At 42.5% G+C, this 17415-nt stretch overlaps 1 protein-coding gene across 11 annotated transcripts in view; it reads left to right on the forward strand.

Annotated features, from left to right (window-relative positions):
* The window catches only part of LOC137431249 (rho guanine nucleotide exchange factor 11), a 159714-nt gene that overhangs the window by 114309 nt on the left and 27990 nt on the right, over positions 1 to 17415 (forward strand). For all 11 annotated transcript variants that reach the window (XM_078780119.1, XM_078780123.1, XM_078780134.1 and 8 more), the window contains 10 exons: positions 2946 to 3104; positions 3195 to 3355; positions 6100 to 6246; positions 6451 to 6530; positions 8506 to 8631; positions 11263 to 11380; positions 16069 to 16169; positions 16284 to 16361; positions 16529 to 16604; positions 16780 to 16947. In XM_078780119.1, coding sequence (XP_078636245.1) covers positions 2946 to 3104; positions 3195 to 3355; positions 6100 to 6246; positions 6451 to 6530; positions 8506 to 8631; positions 11263 to 11380; positions 16069 to 16169; positions 16284 to 16361; positions 16529 to 16604; positions 16780 to 16947 — 1214 coding nt within the window. The remainder of the gene's footprint in view (positions 1 to 2945; positions 3105 to 3194; positions 3356 to 6099; positions 6247 to 6450; positions 6531 to 8505; positions 8632 to 11262; positions 11381 to 16068; positions 16170 to 16283; positions 16362 to 16528; positions 16605 to 16779; positions 16948 to 17415) is intronic.

Genomic DNA, 17415 nt, shown 5'->3' on the forward strand with positions numbered 1-17415 from the left:
AGGTTTGGAAGTAAACACAATTGAGGCATTTGGCCTTCTCACAAATGTCAATACAGCATATGGATCAGCAAGTAACCTATTGCCACATCCAGGATTTGGGATGATGCGATTAGAAATCCAAGAGTTCCTCCACCTGTGTGCATTTTTACCATGCTCTCACGAAGCGAAAAGCAGGGTTAAGCAATAAGCATTTGTGTGCGTATGTGCATACGTACACTACCGGTCAAAAGTTTTAGAACACCTCAATTTTTCCAGTTCTTTGTTGAAATTTACGCAGATTAATGTCTCAATGTACTCTGAAATTAAGCATAGAACAAATAAACAATTGGAGATAAAAAATAAATCATAGAATCATTTTGTTTAACAAAATTTAATTTAAATTTTTGACTCGGCAAAGTAGCCACCTTTTGCAGATATAACCGCCGAACACACTCGTGGCATTCTTTCTACAATGGAAATCAAATATTGTTCGGAAGTTCTTCCCAACACTGTTGCAGAAGTTCCAACAAATGTGTTGCACTTGTAGGTTGCTTTGCTTTCACCCTTCTGTCCAGTTCATCCCAAACCAGCTCGATGGGGTTTAAGTCTGGAGACTCTGCTGGAAATTCCATGATTTGAAGCCTACCGTCCTGTTCTTTTCCTCGAAGGTAGTTTTGACATAGCCTGGAGGTGTGTTCAGGGTCATTATCTTGCTGTAGGATGAACCCCTGACCAACTAGGCGTATACCAGAGGGTATTGCATGGTGCTGCAAAATGCTGTGGTAGCCCTTTTGCTTCAGGGTGCCAGTCACTCTGTGCAAGTCGCAGACTCTGGATCCAGCAAAAGAGCCCCAGACCATCGCACATCACGTCCACTGGTGGTGCTTCATGGCCCAGGCAAGCCTCTTTTTTTTATTTTGCCATCTCAGCAATGGCTTTCTTACTGCCACTCGACTTGTCAAACCTGCAGCTCAAAGTCTTCTCTTCACAGTTGAAACTGAGACTTGCTTACTTCGACCAGTGTTAAGCTGTGCTCGAAGCTGTTGTCATGTGAGCCGCCTATCACGCAAGCTGTTGACTCTCAGAAACTTGTCTTCTGATTTTGTTGCGGCTTTGGCTCTGCCAGACCTCTTCCTGTCAGAGTTTCCTCCAGTTTCCAATATACCACTTCCTGCAGTGCAATATTGTCCAAATAATGCTTCAGAGGGTGTAATAACAGTCTGTTCCAATACTGCTTTTATACAGACAGGGGGTTTGTAATCAAGTAATCAGCAGAGGTTGGGACACCTGTAGGAATTGTTTGCATCAACTTTCAAGGCTTAATTTACTTACATTGCTGCACAACAGCTGTAAGTTGTTAACCCATTACTTGTTCCCTGAAGAAGGCCTTTTTTTACAATATAACTGTGCAATTTACATTATTTTCCCGTTTTTGCTCACCTAAACTTTTTTTTAAACATCGAACAGTTTACTACTTTCCTTTGTACCATTTCAGGTTATTCACTGGACATTAAACTGCTTAAATTTCAATAAAAACTGGAAAAATTGAGGTGTTCTAAAAGCTCTTGACCGGTAGTGTACATGTGGCATACGTGTGTGCGTATGTGTGAGCATTTTAAAAACTCATTTTCTTGGCAACGGTTGGTCAGATTGGCACAAAATCTTACCATAGGAGTGCCTCCCTCCACCTGTATAATTTTTTATTCATAATTATGACTCATAGGGCACGTGGTACGGACGCCATCTTGGAAAAACATTACACCTCTATCTCCTAAACCACTCAATGAAAAAAACTGAAACATGGCTCATTGTCAAGTACTCCCCATGGGGAATAAGAGATGTTGCTGATGATGTCATCGGTGCCTACATTATGACGTCATAATTAGACAAGTACAATGCTTGATCTGATCAGTATGAAAAAGAAAATTCCTCTGCACCTGTTAGTCAGATGGACACTAAATTTTCAGAATATGAATTTTTCAGGCTCCTCCTGTAAAAAACTTTTTATGATAATTATGACGTCATAGGTCATGTGGTACAGGCACCATCTTGGAAAAATCGAAAAACTTTGCACCTCTATATCTCTGAAACCGCTCCATGGAAAAAATTGAAACATGGCTCATTGTCAAGTACGCCCCTTGGGGAATTGGATATGTTAATGATGATGTTATCGGTACCTTAATTGTGACGTCATAATTCGACAAGTACAACGCTTTATTCGATCAGTATGAATTTTTGTTCTCTGCAATTCTTGGTCCGATTGACACGAATTTTTCACCATAGGAGGGCCACCTCCTGTAGAATATTTTCATGATAATTATGATGTCATAGGTCATGTGGTACAGGCGCCATCCTGGACAAACCGAAAAAGGTTGCACCTCTATATCTCCAAAACCGCTCCATGGAAAAAATTGAAACATGGCTCATTGTAAAGAACTCCATGTGGGGAATAGGTGTTATTAACGATGACGTCATTGGTGCCATAATAATGATGTCATAATTCAACAGAGACAATGCTTAGTCTGATCAGTTTGAAATTTATTGAGCATGATCTATGCAATAATTATATTAGAGAATATAAATTTATGATGTCATCGCTCACGTGGTCTGGCAGCCATATTGGATCAAAGAAAAAAAAAACCTTCGAAACGGAAGAGTTGGCTCGCACCAAGTTGTCTGCACAGGCTAAGTATTCTATGAATACCATGTAGTTGGTACATGAATTTGGACAATGATTTTTCGAGGTGATGTTTAACTAGTGTATATACAGTATACTCTTTCACAGGTGCTTGATGGGCACCCCCCCATTCACCTGCCGCCCCCCTCGCCTTAAGTTCCCACAGCTCCCTTCCGCCATATTCCACCTTCCACCAGTTTTCTTCCAGATTATTTTAAAGGAATGCAAAATTAGTTTTTTATTTATTTAAATAATGCACTATATGATATATTGTTTGTGCTATGTGCAGGCACAATACTCGACTTGGCAGATCTGAGTCCTGGAAAGGTTATGCAGATGTGCAGCGTAAGGTTTGTCATCCAGGGACTACTCGCTCCATGAGCGACATCGATCTCAGTACAGGACGTGGAACAATCCAGAAGCAGCGGCCATCTCTGAAACTTTCACGGTACATCTACACCTACTGCCGCAATTAAAAACTGCAATCCTGCAAAGCCACACTCATTGAATCATTAAAACGTTGTGTGTTGTGATGCAGGGCTGAAGCAGTGGTGCCCACATTTTCAGATAAGTTACGCTTTGAGAACAATGCTGATCTTAAGGTTGAAGCTGAGGCTTCTGAATGGCAGGCCAACATTAGCCGTGATGTTCTGAAGCAGCTTTCCAATCAGGCAATTAAACGACAAGACGTGATTAACGGTGAGTTTTCTGCTATTTAATGACGAGGTGTGACCTTGCGGCCTGGTTCGGGCTTGTTTGTGTACTTCCTCTCGTTCCTCTTCTCCTGTTTGATCATTCTTCTGCTCATTGGCTGGCTGCCCCCACTCTCTCGGTGCGTTGACTTTCGCCTTGCTCTTACATGAACCTTTATTTCGTAGGAAAATAAAAATTGTCGCACTCAAGTAAAACATTTTAAGCTCCAGAAAAGGTTTCTACACCAAAATTAATAGCATTTTCATTCAGTGATGTCAAACTTCACACGCGGGGTAATAATCCAAAGTTCACAACATCATGAGCCAAGCATTGAGATGGGATCAGCAAATGGGCCATCCTGAAATGTTGTTGCACATTTTATTTTTACCTGTGACATGTCGCAGGTCTGCAAGAGCTTTGCATGGTTGTTGTTGTTATTGTTGGTGTGGTTCTTGTTGGGGGTTGGGGGGGGGGAGGTGGTGGGGGGTTGATTTGTGAAATGTGCACCCATTGGTCAGACAGTTGCGAGACCCCACCCACGTTTGTTGCTTCACTCCACCCACCATGGCTCCCAGAGGAGATAATATGGCCACCATCTTGGTTTTCTGCTTGGCCTAAGACGTAAGGCCTCTGCTGATTATACATGCTTGGGATTGGTGCGTTAGATTTCCATTGGATTTGTTTGGCTCGAGTGTTGCTCACCATGAGTGACGGTGAAAAATGTAATCGTACAGTTTGTCGAACAAAATTGATTAGTACCGTATGCTGTATAATCAAGCCGTCAGCACGCACTGCATGCGCCTTCCTGAAGCCATTCCTGTGGTAATTGTGTGTTCCACATCATCCGATTTCCATTGGCCTTGTTACTCATGATGCGGTCTGCATGCGTCTTTTATTAACTCTTCCACAACTGAGTAAAATGTGCATGTGGGTGGGGGGGGGGGGGGAGAGGAGGGAGGGGGCAGGAGGAGGGGGAGGAGGAGGAGGAGGGAGGAGGAGGAGGAAGGAGAAGGGGAGAATGGAGGAGGGAGGAGGGTGGGAAGTACAAGGGGTTATGTCCAAATGTTATGGAAGGAGTGTTACAGAGGGGTTGTGGAGTGCTTCCAGTGGCATTACGTAATGCTATTAACCAATGACTATTCATTTTACCTCTATAACGGAGTCGCAGTTTTGCATTCACATATTACACAATAAAAACACTGTAAAATAAATTGGGGTAAAAATTGTAGCGTTTGGTACTGTATCGCATTTATGTACCACTTCAAGCATAAATGCTTAACGTTACATTTTTGGAAATTGGGGGGAAAAGCAATTTTGCTCCTAAAATTTCAACAGTACTGCATAAATTGATTATTAACATTTCGATTTAAGAGTGGTGGGGGAAAAAATATAGTAGACCTCACATCCACAAATCATGGGGCTGAATGTGAAGTTGCCAATTTTTCAGAAAAGTGTTGTAAACCACATATGTGCATTAAAACAGATGTACGTAGCATTCTTTTTGTCCTTTTTGAGGATGATTATACGTATATTCGGCTAATTTTAGATACTATGAGAAACACCCTGGGGAGGGGAGGTGAGGGGTTGGGAGAAGTGTTGGGAGAGGGGTTGGGGGTATATCAGGAAGAATTATGTTGCAGGTTTAAGACCACAGTGCAGTCATTCTTATTATATACATGATGCAAGGCTTATGCACACACATGCACATGGACACGCAGACAAACATACGTGACACAACACAAGACTGTTAGGCGAGACAAACAGCCATGACCTTGGTGGAAGTGCTGTTACTTTCCGGGGTACTCTGGGTATCAGCGCCATCACTACAATGGCACCGCTTTTCTCACCGCACTCAGCCTGGCATTTCCTAAGGGGTAAATTCCTCTTCCCCATGGATGCCGTCCTATGGGGATTGTCCATGCTCTTAACCTTATAAATGCTGAATGTCAAGCAAGGAAGCAGCACATACTATTTTTAAAGTCCTTGGTATGACTCGGATGGGGTTCCAACTGCGGACCTCCCAGTCTTGGAGCGGACACTCTAACTGTAGTCCAACCATTGCACCATCAAGCTTATTAAATGTCTTGGCTTTTTTATGGAATGTCTTGGCATTTCATATTAATTATTATTGTTGTATATGTTGGACTGGTAAGTTTCCCGTGAGGAAATTCGATGAATAAAGCAATTACAATGTGTGTAAAAAATAGTCCTTGATAAGTAAACAACAATGGATGCAGCTTTTTCAAAAAGAGGCATCGAAAGTTCAAATTCCGACTTAGAATTCCAGGTGAAAGTTCAGGGGTGCACTTAGAATCCCAGGTGAATGTTCAGGTTCCCACTTGGAATCTGAGGTGAACACTCAGGGTCCCATTTGCTTGGAATTTCAGTTCCCATTTACTTGGAATTTCAGGTGAAATTTTTAGGTTCCCACTTAGAATTCCAGGTGAAATTTCAGGTTCCCACTTAGAATCCTAGGTGTAAGTTCAGGTTCCCACTTGGAATCTGGGGTATATGTTGATCGGTTTCATCAAATGGTAGATACTATTTTATTATGTATTCACATTTTTACTCCTATTTGAACACATTGAGTTGCACTTTCATTACTGAGTTGGCATCGCTTTTTTCCTGAAAGCTAGATGCATTGATGATACATCATTCTTCTTTACTACCCAAAGACCAGGTTAAGAGTGTCATTGGTGGAAAAGAGTAGTGAATGTGATGATGAGGTGTTTTGTTCTGTACTCGCACAGAGTTGTTCCACACTGAACGTTTGCACGTGAAAAGCCTCTATGTATTGAAAGTCCTCTTCAGAGACAACTTGGTCGAGAAAGGAGTGATGGAAGAGGCTTTGGCAGAAAGCGTCTTTCCTCATTTGGCATCATTGCTGCAACAGCATGGTAATGCAGTGTTGACACAATAATTTGATAATGTAACTTTGACATGGTTGTGCCTTAGTAATTGTCCTTTTAGCAGAGTACACGATAAATTATTATTTGGGGTTTCATTTCTCTCACTTCCTGCAGTGATTTTTTCATGGCATGAAGTGCTGCAGTTGTATATACATTTTCAGTGATATACATGTGGTATGCTGTACATGTCAGGGAGGATTAGTGCCATGATGAGAAACATGCAGCAACCAGGAGTCATCGTCGGGTGTATCGGAGATATGCTTGTTGAACAGGTCAGATTTTTGATGGATTTTGTGACTGTATTACTTGTACATATTGGAGAAATTGTCTCATGTGAAGCAGAGAGCACACACACATCAGATAAACGCTCGCAAGAGACTATGATTTTGAGAACGGGCACGTAAGCTATCTGGGCCCATTGACAAGGCAGGATGAAGACTTGCTAGAACTTTCTGTACATTTTTGGATAAAATTTTTGTAATGGTTCAGGATGTAGAGAGTACAAGGTGGTGAGGTACAGCCAAAGAGGGATGGGTTGGGTAGGGGTGCTTTGGTAGAAAATACACAGTTGAGACATTCTGTCTTGTCTCAAGCGGAGTCATCTATGAAGCCATTTGAAGTCAGGAAGTGGATGGACCTGGAACACATAGCAAAATAGACCTTACAAGGTGTTGGGCTAGCGGCTAGGGTGCCGGCTTAGGATCCTACGATCCTGGGTTCGAATCCCGGTCGATCGCTGAATTAACGCCAGGGGGGTTGACTCAGCCTGTCATCCTTCCGAGGTCGGCAAATTGAGTACCAGTTCACTGGTAATTCCCTGTTTGTCGTTAAAGGCGGCAAAAAGGGTTGGCGTCAGGAAGGGCATCCGGCCGTAAAACATTGCTTTAAAAAGGGGACCAACAAAAACAACAACAACCACGGTTCCCGAAAAAGGCCAACCCCCGCTTTGCGGGGAAAAATGGCCTCTAAAGGTGGTTATTTTTATTATATATAAGGTACAACCAGGAATTTGAGGAACGAAACGGGTTGAATAATTCGACCGTAGTTTGTCAGATGATGTTTTTCTGGCTCGCTTCAATATGACCATAATAAAATGGCGAGTTATATGCCATACAGGATGAAAAGGTGCTGATGTTTTTGGCTTTGTTCTTTGTTGGATCATGCACAGCACCAAACTAGCAGGCTGTGTTGGCAGCACAGCAGAATAAAAACATAATTTTGTTTTTATTATCTGTGCCATCAATGCAGACCACTAGTTTTTGCGTTGGATCATTTGCAACTACATTGGTCTAAAACGACATTTCGTCTACAACTACATTGCATGCCTTGAAAAATGGTCTAAAATTCCATTTGACCACATTAGCATTCCAGGATGAGAATGCAATATGCTCGTTAGCCGCTGCTTAATCACAATATTTATCTACCAGAGACTCATGCATGAATATGGAAACTACAGACAAGATGGCATATACCTGTGCACCAAACAGGATGGTCTTTTGTGGCAGAATTACCACCGTCATCAATGCTGGTGGTTAGGAGAGATGGAAGACTAATCCTGATGTGAGAGGCCAACTTGCAGTCCCTGCTAGTTGACCTGAGTAAATCACTAGATTGAGCCACTGAGGCTGCTCTCTGTCAAAAGTCACACAAGCACGTGATCAGATAAACCAAATGCAGCAGAGGAGGAGGAGCACAATAAATTAGAAGGAAAGCCATTGTCTATTCCTAGGTCCAGAAGGGAGGAAAATCATTTATAGGTCTAAAATTAATAGAGGTCCGGGTCGGAACATTCACACATTAGGTTAGGCCCATGGAGTCACCGAAGTATTTGGCTGCAGTACACTTGGTGATTGAAGAGATACCAAGTCCCAGCTAATTCACATGGCAACAGTTGAAATTTCCACATATGAGGAAGGGAGTTGGGATGGGTGGTTGTAAGTTGGTCCATATTTGTAGAGAGAGGAGATATATATGGAGTCATTACGGTGAGAAGGGTGGTGGTTGTCATCATTAACGGCCACACCTCCCATCAAGTATTGTTGAGTGTTTTGTTTTTGTCTGTAACATAAGCTGCTCGGAGAGTGTCCTTGTGGGATTTGTGTTGGTATCTATAACATTGTGTCTGACACAATAAAAATGGTGGAGAGTTCTCAGTTTATTGATCAATGCCAAACTTACTCAAATATATAATTTAGATTTGTCATTTTCCTCTTTATTTCTCTTTATTTTTGATTGCTTCTTTTATAGTTTTCTGGAGAAAATGCTCAACAACTGCAGCAAGCAGCAGCAGCATTTTGCAGCCAGCAATCGGCTTCATTGGAAACATTAAAACACAACCAGAAAAAAGACCAAAAGTTTCAGCAAGTTATCCAGGTAAGCAGTAATTCTTATCCCCATATGCGTTGATGTATTCTGATACATTTCCCATGATGTTTGAATTGCAATCTTATTATACAATGTTTGGTCTGAGCTTCAAATTTGTGGCTGCAGACTCAGTATAGTAGTATTGTTATGACCCTCAGGATTGGATAAGGCTTTCCAACATTCCCTTAAGTTCTGATATGGCAAAGTCCACTGCGAATGACTTGAGGATTAGTCAAGCATTTGTGCTTCTTGAGGAATAGCCAAGTAGTTGTGCTTCTTGAGGAATAGCCAAGCAGTTGTGCTTCTTGAGGATTAGCCAAGCAGTTGTGCTTCTTGAGGATTAGCCAAGCAGTTGTGCTTCTTGAGGAATAGCCAAGCAGTTGTGCTTCTTGAGGATTAGCCAAGTGGTTGTGCTTCTTGTGGTTCTTGAGCATTAGCCAAGTGGTTGTGCTTCTTGTGGTTCTTGAGGATTAGCCAAGTGGTTGTGCTTCTTGTGGTTCTTGAGAATTAGCCAAGTGGTTGTGCTTCTTGAGGATTAGCCAAGTGGTTGTGCTTCCACAACAATGTTTATCACCAGTAAAGATGGTCCTGCTTAAAACAGGTCAGGAATCAGTCTTTACATGTAGGACATGTGAATCAAAAGAACAAGGGGCAAGCCAGTTGCATAAAATATTTTATTAAAATCCTGGGTTTATGTTTCTTAATCTATATAACAAGGCAAAATGTAATCTATATTTCCTAATCTTACTCGATATTTCTTAATCTACATCTACAAAGGAAGGACAAAAGAAGATTGACAGTTTTGGAATGTGGTTTTGGAGACGAATGTTAAAAATTCCATGGACTGCAGCAAGAAACTAGAGCAATGCGACTGTGTCACCAATACGCCTCCGCATAGTCCCACAATGAGTAGGTGCCCTCTTTCACTGTCCTAAAAATAAAGTTTGATTTAAATCCCTTCAGCTGTTTTCAAGTTTCACATTTTCACCAGCCATGGCAGGTTTCACATCGATCCGTGAAGCGGTTTTAGAGAAGGGATTTTTTTAAATATCGACTTTCAAGCTAATATGGCTGCCACACCACGTGAAAGATGAGCTTTAAAAATGTACACTCTGCATATGTATGGGTAGGGGATCACGTTTGTGAAGTTTCGTGTTGATCGGATAAGGTTCGTTTTTCAATCGAAGATGGCTGCCAAACCACAAGACCTACAATGTCATCATTTTCAAACTATATGCAACAATGGTGCTAGATGATATTTGTAAAATTCCACATTACAGGGTAAGCGGTTTCAGAGATATAATTATTTAATATTTTGCTTCAATCCAATATGGCTGCTGCACCATGTGATCAATGATGTTTTCGTGATCATCTTTTAATCGCCATGCCGAGTCAATGACACACGTAAAGTTTTGGGTCAATCAATTTGGTGGTTTGGGAGAAGATGCTTTTTAGGGTTTTAGGTTAAAGCCCATATGGCTGCCAAACCATGTGACCTATGATGTCATAAATTTAATATTTCAATACAAATGGGTCATAGATCATGTGCATCCAATTTCAGATTTTTAGGATAAGGTATTTGATTAAAACATTTTTGGCTGGCATACCACTTCACCAATGATGTCATCATTATCATGCTTTTGTTCCCCATTGGGAGTACTTGACAATGTGCCAAGTTTAAAATTCCTCCATTCAGCGGTTTCCGAGAAATATATATTTTATTATTTGCGTTTATTCCAAGAAGTCTGCCATACCACGTGACCTATGACGTCACAATTATGATAAACATTCCGCATGGGTGTCACTCTTACCCTGAAAGCTTTGTCTCAATCGGACATGTGGTTGCTGAAAAAACGGGGTTTAGCCCATATGGATGTATGGATGTATGGATGGACAGACGTACGGAAGGACGGACGAACAACCCAAAAACATAATTCCTCCGGCCACCTTCGGGGGCGGAGGCATAAAAACAAATCGGTGCTTGAAGAAATTACACTGATAATGTGATATTTCTGATCCAACTGTCATCGTATTCACCACACCTTTGCAGTTGGGAATAAAACATCAAAAAAGGCAGTTCTCTAACTTGAGGAATCATGATGTCTTCATCACAATAAGTTAACTCTGACCCCTGGGGGACTTCTGCAGTGATTTTTGTTTTAAAAAAAAGAAGCTTGAATGGCAGATTCATCACAGAAATATGAGCCTTTCTCCATCACTCGAATTGTGCTCAGCATCGAGTCTGTTATCACTTTCCTCCACACTTATGAGAACATGAATTAGTATCACGAATGGTGCAGCTCATACCGTTGAATCCTTTCTGTAAATGGAAGGATTCCATGTTTTTATTTATTTATTTTATTCCTCTACCTCCTCCCAGTACAATTTTCTCTACCGGTGAAATAACCATCGATCGTTGCATACTTGGGATATCAGCCTTTTATATGTAAGCTTTTGTTGTCAAGCAAAATCTCCAGCTAATTCTCCCTTTATGTTTTTCACAATTATGTGATCTTCCCCACACTTTATTGGGAAATCGATTTTTCTTTCTTCAGTGTCAAAGACTCATTGTGTATCCTGTACGATTGGATATGGCATTTGGTGGATGCAATCCAATAAAGCCTTCATGATGTCTTCCAGGCTGCAGAGAGTAACCCACACTGTCGCCGATTGCAGCTGAAGGATTTGCTTCCAGAAGAGATGCAGCGCCTCACGAAGTACCCACTGTTACTTAAGAAACTTGCCAAGTACTCATCTGGTATCATTTGGCACAAAGCACCAACATCCATATTGTGAAGACACATTCTATCGCAAATGTTTTTTTGGGGGTTTTTTTTACATGCAAGTCTTCTTACTTTTCCTCTTCTTCTTGCTGCTTTTGTGCTTCCTGCTTTGCCTCTTTTATCGCTCTGCTCTTTTCTTTCCCACTTTTCTTTTTCTGCCTGTATTCACTTTTTCATTTCTTCTTACTGCTATTTCTGCTCTTCATATTCCATCGAGGTCTCGTTTTTCTTTTATTCCAGCTCTACTTCCTTCTACTGTCTGGGGGTGGGGGCTGCAGGATGTTGGGTGGGGGTGAAAGAACGTGTGGTGGCAGTGGCGGGGTGCTTGGTGGGGGCGGGAGGGTACTTGCAGACATCAGAGTTGTTACAAAAATCTGTCTACAATGTGTGTCATGTAAGGGTCACACTGTCCAGATGCATTCAGAGATATGGGCTCTCCAGTGCCTGCGGTGTCGTCTAATCTCCTTATAGAAGAATTAGAATGCAAAATCTTTGAGACTGAATACGTTTGGCTGCAATGATATTCGAACAGATATGTGGACAATACATTCGCCAAGAGGTTCTTTTTGAATACAGAGTTGAGGCTCATTTCAGGACCACTAAGAGGACTGGGCTCTGAACACTGTATTGGGGCACTCCAGTTTTGACAGGGAGAAGAGATGAAAGGATTCCCTTAAGTGCCACACCTTGGCTACAAGAGTAGAGGAAGTCACAAAGCCATGTGTGGAATTGGCCTTGAATGCCATAGGCAGAGAGTTTGGAAAGTAAGATCTCCCTCCCACAGATCTTCCGTTGTCCCTGTTCTCTGCTGTTGTACTTGTGTGCTTCCCTCTCTCTCCCCAGCTTGTCTCCCGCTCCCTTTATTGTATGTTTTGTGTGTCCGTTTTTTTTTGGGGGGGGGGGGGGGGGGGGAGATTGATGTTAGCTCTTACACGAGCCTCAATCTTGTATACAAATAATAATAATAACAGCCTCCACTCTTCAAGGAAGGCTTTCCACTGGATGTTGGAACATTGCTGCGGGGATTTGCTTCCATTCAGCCACAAGAGCATTATTGTGGTCGGGCACTGATGTTGGGTGATTAGGCCTGGCTCGCAGTCGGCGTTCCAATTCATCCCAAAGGTGTTCGATGGGGTTGAGGTCAGGGCTCTGTGCAGGCCAGTCAAGTTCTTCCACACCGATCTGGACAAACCATTTCTGTGTGGACTTTGCTATGTGCATGAAGGCATTGTCATGCTGAAACAGGAAAGGGCCTTCCCCAAACTGTTGCCACTAAGTTGGAAGCACACAATCGTCTGGAATGTCGTATGCTGTAGCATTAAGATTTCCCTTCACTGGAACTAATTGGCCGAGCCCGAACCATGAAAAACAGCCCCAGACCATTATTCCTCCTCCACCAAACTTTACAGTTGGCATATGCATTCGGGCAGGTAACGTTCTCCATCCACCACAACCAGATTCGTCCGTCGGACTGCCAGACGGTGAAGCGTGATTCATCACTCCAGAGAACGCGTTTCCACTGCTCCAGAGTCCATTGACAGCGAGCTTTACACCACTCCAGCTGACGCTTGGCATTGCGCATGGTGATCTTAGGCTTGTGCACAGCTGTTCAGCCATGGACACACATTTCATGAAGCTCCTGACGAACAGTTGTTGTGATGACGTTGCTTCCAGAGGCAGTTTGGAACTTGGTAGTGAGTGTTGCAACCGAGGACAGACTATTTCTATGCGCTTCAGCACTCGGCGGTCCCGTTCTGTGAGCTTATGTGGCCTACCACTTCACGGCTCAGCTGTTGTTGCGCCTAGACGTTTCCACTTCACAATAACAGCACTTACAGTTGACCAGGGCAGCTCTGGCAGGGCAGAAATTTGACGAACTGACTTGTTGGAAATGTGGCATCCTATGACGGTGCCGCGATGAAAGGCACTGAGCTCTTCAGTGCGGCCCATTCTACTGCCAATGTTTGTCTATGGAGATTGCATGGCTGTTTGCTTGATTATACATACCTGTTAGCAATGGGTGTGGCTGAAACAGAACCATAGAAGGGGTGTCCACATACTTTTGGCCATGTAGTGTATGTCCATAGAGATGACCGTGATCTCATTTCTAACATCGAGGGCCTCCGTCCATTATTGGGTGAATAGAAGGAGCATGTCCAAGGTAGAGTGACCTGGTCTGAATCCAAATTGGTGACCTGAGATAAGGTTGTTGAAAAAATAAGAGGAAGGATTTCATATCAACTGTGACAAAGGATTCCATGACCTTGATGAAGATTGAAAGTTAGGTGATAGGTCTGTAGTTAAAGAGTATCGGTTTTTACACCTTTTTATCTAATGGAGTGATGTTGACTGATTTCCAAGCAGATGGATGATGACCTAGGGCAAATGATAGGGTGAAAAGAACAGAAAGAGGATGTCCAAGAGCAGCAAAGGAGGTTTTTAGGACATGTGAGCAGTTGCCATCCAGTCTATTTGCAGCGTGAGAGTCAAGTGTTCACTTAAACTCTCTGAGAATAGCCAGAGAGATTTTGACTTTCACAAGCATATTAATTATCAGATGAACCATTTGGAGTAGATGAAGAGCCGGAGACATTTGTGGGAAACTTGGTCTTGACTAAGATAGAATGGAGAATTTGCCATTGGGATAAATCCAGGTTGCAAAGTTCACAGATTGAGTTCGTTCCATGGAGTCACATTAGTCCTTTGCTTTTCAAAGTGCCATGACTGGTAAGAGGGATACCAACACCCAGGCAATTTGCATGGTGACGATTGAAATCTCCACCAATAAGGAAGGGAGAGTTGGGTTGAGTGGTTAAAAGTTGGTCGAGAGAGAGAGAGAGAAGAGAAGAGAAGAGAAGAGAGAGAGAAAGAGAGAGAAGAGAGAGAGAAGAAGTGAGAAGAAGAGAGAGAGAAAGAGAGAGAAGAGAGAGAGAAAGAGAGAGAAGAGAGAGAGAAGAGAGAGAGAAGAGAGAGAGAAGAGAGAGAAGAGAGAGAGAAGAGAGAGAGAAGAGAGAGAGAAGAAGCGAGAAGAAGAGAGAGAAGAGGCGAGAAGAAGAGGGAGAAAAGAGGGAGAAAAGAGAGAGAGAAAGAGAGAGAAAGAGAAAGAGAGAGAGAGAGACGGAAAGAAAGAAAATATGAGAGAGAGAATATGAGAGAGAATGTAGATGGAGCCGTCAATGTTTGGAGGACAGGACAAGACACAGACAAAAAAGGGGTGGGAGTGAAGGAAAAGCTGCAGCCCAAGGTATTCCTGGGTTTGAGAGATGTAAAATCAGTACATGGATGGTGAGAATTTGAGTTCTTAATGTAAAATGCAACTCTGCACCCAGGGTGGGATTCAGGCCTTTCAAATCGGAGGAGAAAATAGCCGGGTAGAGACACTAAGGAGTCAGCGACATATTGTGGGAGGAAGGATTATGTTAAACAGTTGATGTCGGGTTGATTAGCAGCAACCTTTATTGAGAGATTTGTCAGGTTTGAGCTGAGGCCGTGGATGTTTGAGGTCCACACAGTGAGTGACCAGGTGGAGGCGTTGGTAGGGTGAGGGATGGGAGGACGCTTGGAAGATGTGGGATGGGGTGAGGGAGGTATGGAAGGAGAGTTGATGGACCAAGGTCTTGGGAGACAGATTGCTTTGTAAACTTTCCTGTGAAGAAGAGGAAGAGGAACAGATTCTGACGAAGAAGAAGAATACGGGGGTACTCGTGATTGAGAAATAAGGAAAGTAAAGCATTTCAAAAAGCTTTCCAAGGAAGGAAGAAGTGTTTCCTTCAATGAAGATTCAGTTTGAAGATTTTGAGGGGAACAGAGAGAGATAAAGAATAAAGTACAAGTGGTCCAGGTAGAATGCAGAAGATCATGTTTTGAGTGAAAAAAGGTTTTTTTGTTTGTTTTTATTTTTCTGAAGTGAGGAGGAGGGAATAGGATAATGTTGAAGAGGCAGAGAGGATTTTTAAAAACCTTGGGAAAAAGAAGCGCAAGGAGAAACACAACCTCAAAACCGAGACAGATTTTTCTTGCCAGATATCTGAGGAGTAGGCCTGAGCTCCACAAAAACTAATTTGACAATACGGCTCAACAACGTACGATTTAACATGGAAAGTTGGACAAAAACACAAACAGCAACACATAGACGAAAATCTAACAGATAAACACGACAAATCTGGTTTGGAAACTCCGTTTTTCAGTGAAAAGAGCAGTTTCAGATTTGACCTACGTGTGGGGCAACCCGGAACCGGAAGGAATTTTTCTGAAATTTCCTCTTTTCTCCACCCTTCAATTTTTCCCTTCCTTGCTTTTCTCCATTTATCTCCCTTTCTTTTCATTTTCTTCTTTTTACAGACAATTCCTTAAGCTTGCCTTTCAATCATCAGATATGCGGAGCATGTCGGATTCCCTTTTTCGTTTTTGCTTTTATATGTGTTATCTTTACTTTTACATTGTTGCTAACAGCGTGGATGTCGATGAGTGCTGAATAAGTATACTTCTATACCATTTTCACAAAGTTTATGATTTCAATGACTTTTCATTCTAAAAATAATGAATGACTGCATTCATGAATAAACTTGATGTTTCCTCGATATTTAGCTCCGAGTGTTTTGCACCCATTAGTCTCTTTTTTTCATCACCATTTTTGATATGTGCTCTTTTACTTGGTTTGTAGAAAATGCCGAGGAACAAGACAAGATCCAGGCAGCAACAGATCACTGCTGCGCAATCCTTGACCATGTCAACCAGTCAGTCAGAGAGGCTGAGAATGCATTTGTGAGGTTTTAATTTATTGCATGATCACCCATAACCTCAGGCATGATTTTCCTTGATATCTCGATTGAACGAGAGGTTTATGATTTATTTTTTTTAAATTTTGTCTGTGTTTAGTACTTGCAAGGATATCAACGGAAACTGGACCTGTCAGCATTGCAGGCAGAAAAAAATTCACCACTCTCTCAATACAAGGTATGCTAAAACGATGCGGTCGAGAGACAAGGTACAAGGTTGAGTAGACAGGTTGGAGTTAAATGTTGAAAATTGTTGATTCTTGAGGTGGATAAGGGGTGGGGGAGAGTGAAAACCTGTGTGAATTAAGTTGCATTGATAACAAATTTACAACTTTTGTCTGCCAGAATCTAAACCTCACTGAACATCGGATGCTACACGAAGGACCACTTACCTGGCGGATCACAAAAGAGAAGAGCATAGGTGCGCAATGAGCTGAGAAAGTGGGCATGAGCTTGTGACATGAAGGCAGGACCTCGTATTGCAGATATTTTGAATATAAAAAGATGAGGAGGGATAATTTTTTACAAATAGGAAGCAAAGTTGGGCAAATATGACAATCATCTCACTTTTCTTGCAAATCTTTGCCCTGATCTAGATCTACAGGTATTGTTACTGCAGGATATTCTGGTCTTACTGCAGAAACAAGAAGACCGCTTTGTGCTTCGGGCACACAGCATGCCAACTCGTGTGCCACGCATGAATAAGCAGGTGTACAATCCAATTCTTCCACTTGGAGGACTACTACTCAGGGATGATGCCCGAGGTAAATGATACGTGATTTCTGTTTGTGATAGTTATCAATGAGGTGTGATCAAAATCTACCATTGCTGATTTTATTATCATGCCGTTTTTAACATAACTGGGGTATTTTATGGCCATGACCTGACCCTGGATACCCTGAACACGTATGCAAAATTTGGAGGAGATTGGCCCAGACGTTTTCAATTCCACAATGATCAACATATACACACTAGCAGGTGCCCGTGAAACATTCAGCCCTCTCTCCTACCCCCCCCCCCCCTTTTCTCTCCCCCATTCCCCCCTCTCTCCGACCCCCTCAGAACCCTAAGCATCCCTCCTCCTTGGGGGGGGGGGGGGGGAGAGAAGAAGAGAGGAGAAGGGAGGGAGGACAGAGTGGGGGAGGGGAGGGGCGAAGAAGAGAGGGGAGGTGGGAGAGAGAGAGAGGGGGGAGGATAGAGAGAGGGGGAGAGAGATGGGAGAAGGAACAGTT

This window comes from Myxine glutinosa, chromosome 1, assembly GCF_964187855.1.
Source record: "Myxine glutinosa chromosome 1, kmMyxGlut1.1, whole genome shotgun sequence".
NCBI lineage: Eukaryota > Metazoa > Chordata > Myxini > Myxiniformes > Myxinidae > Myxine > Myxine glutinosa.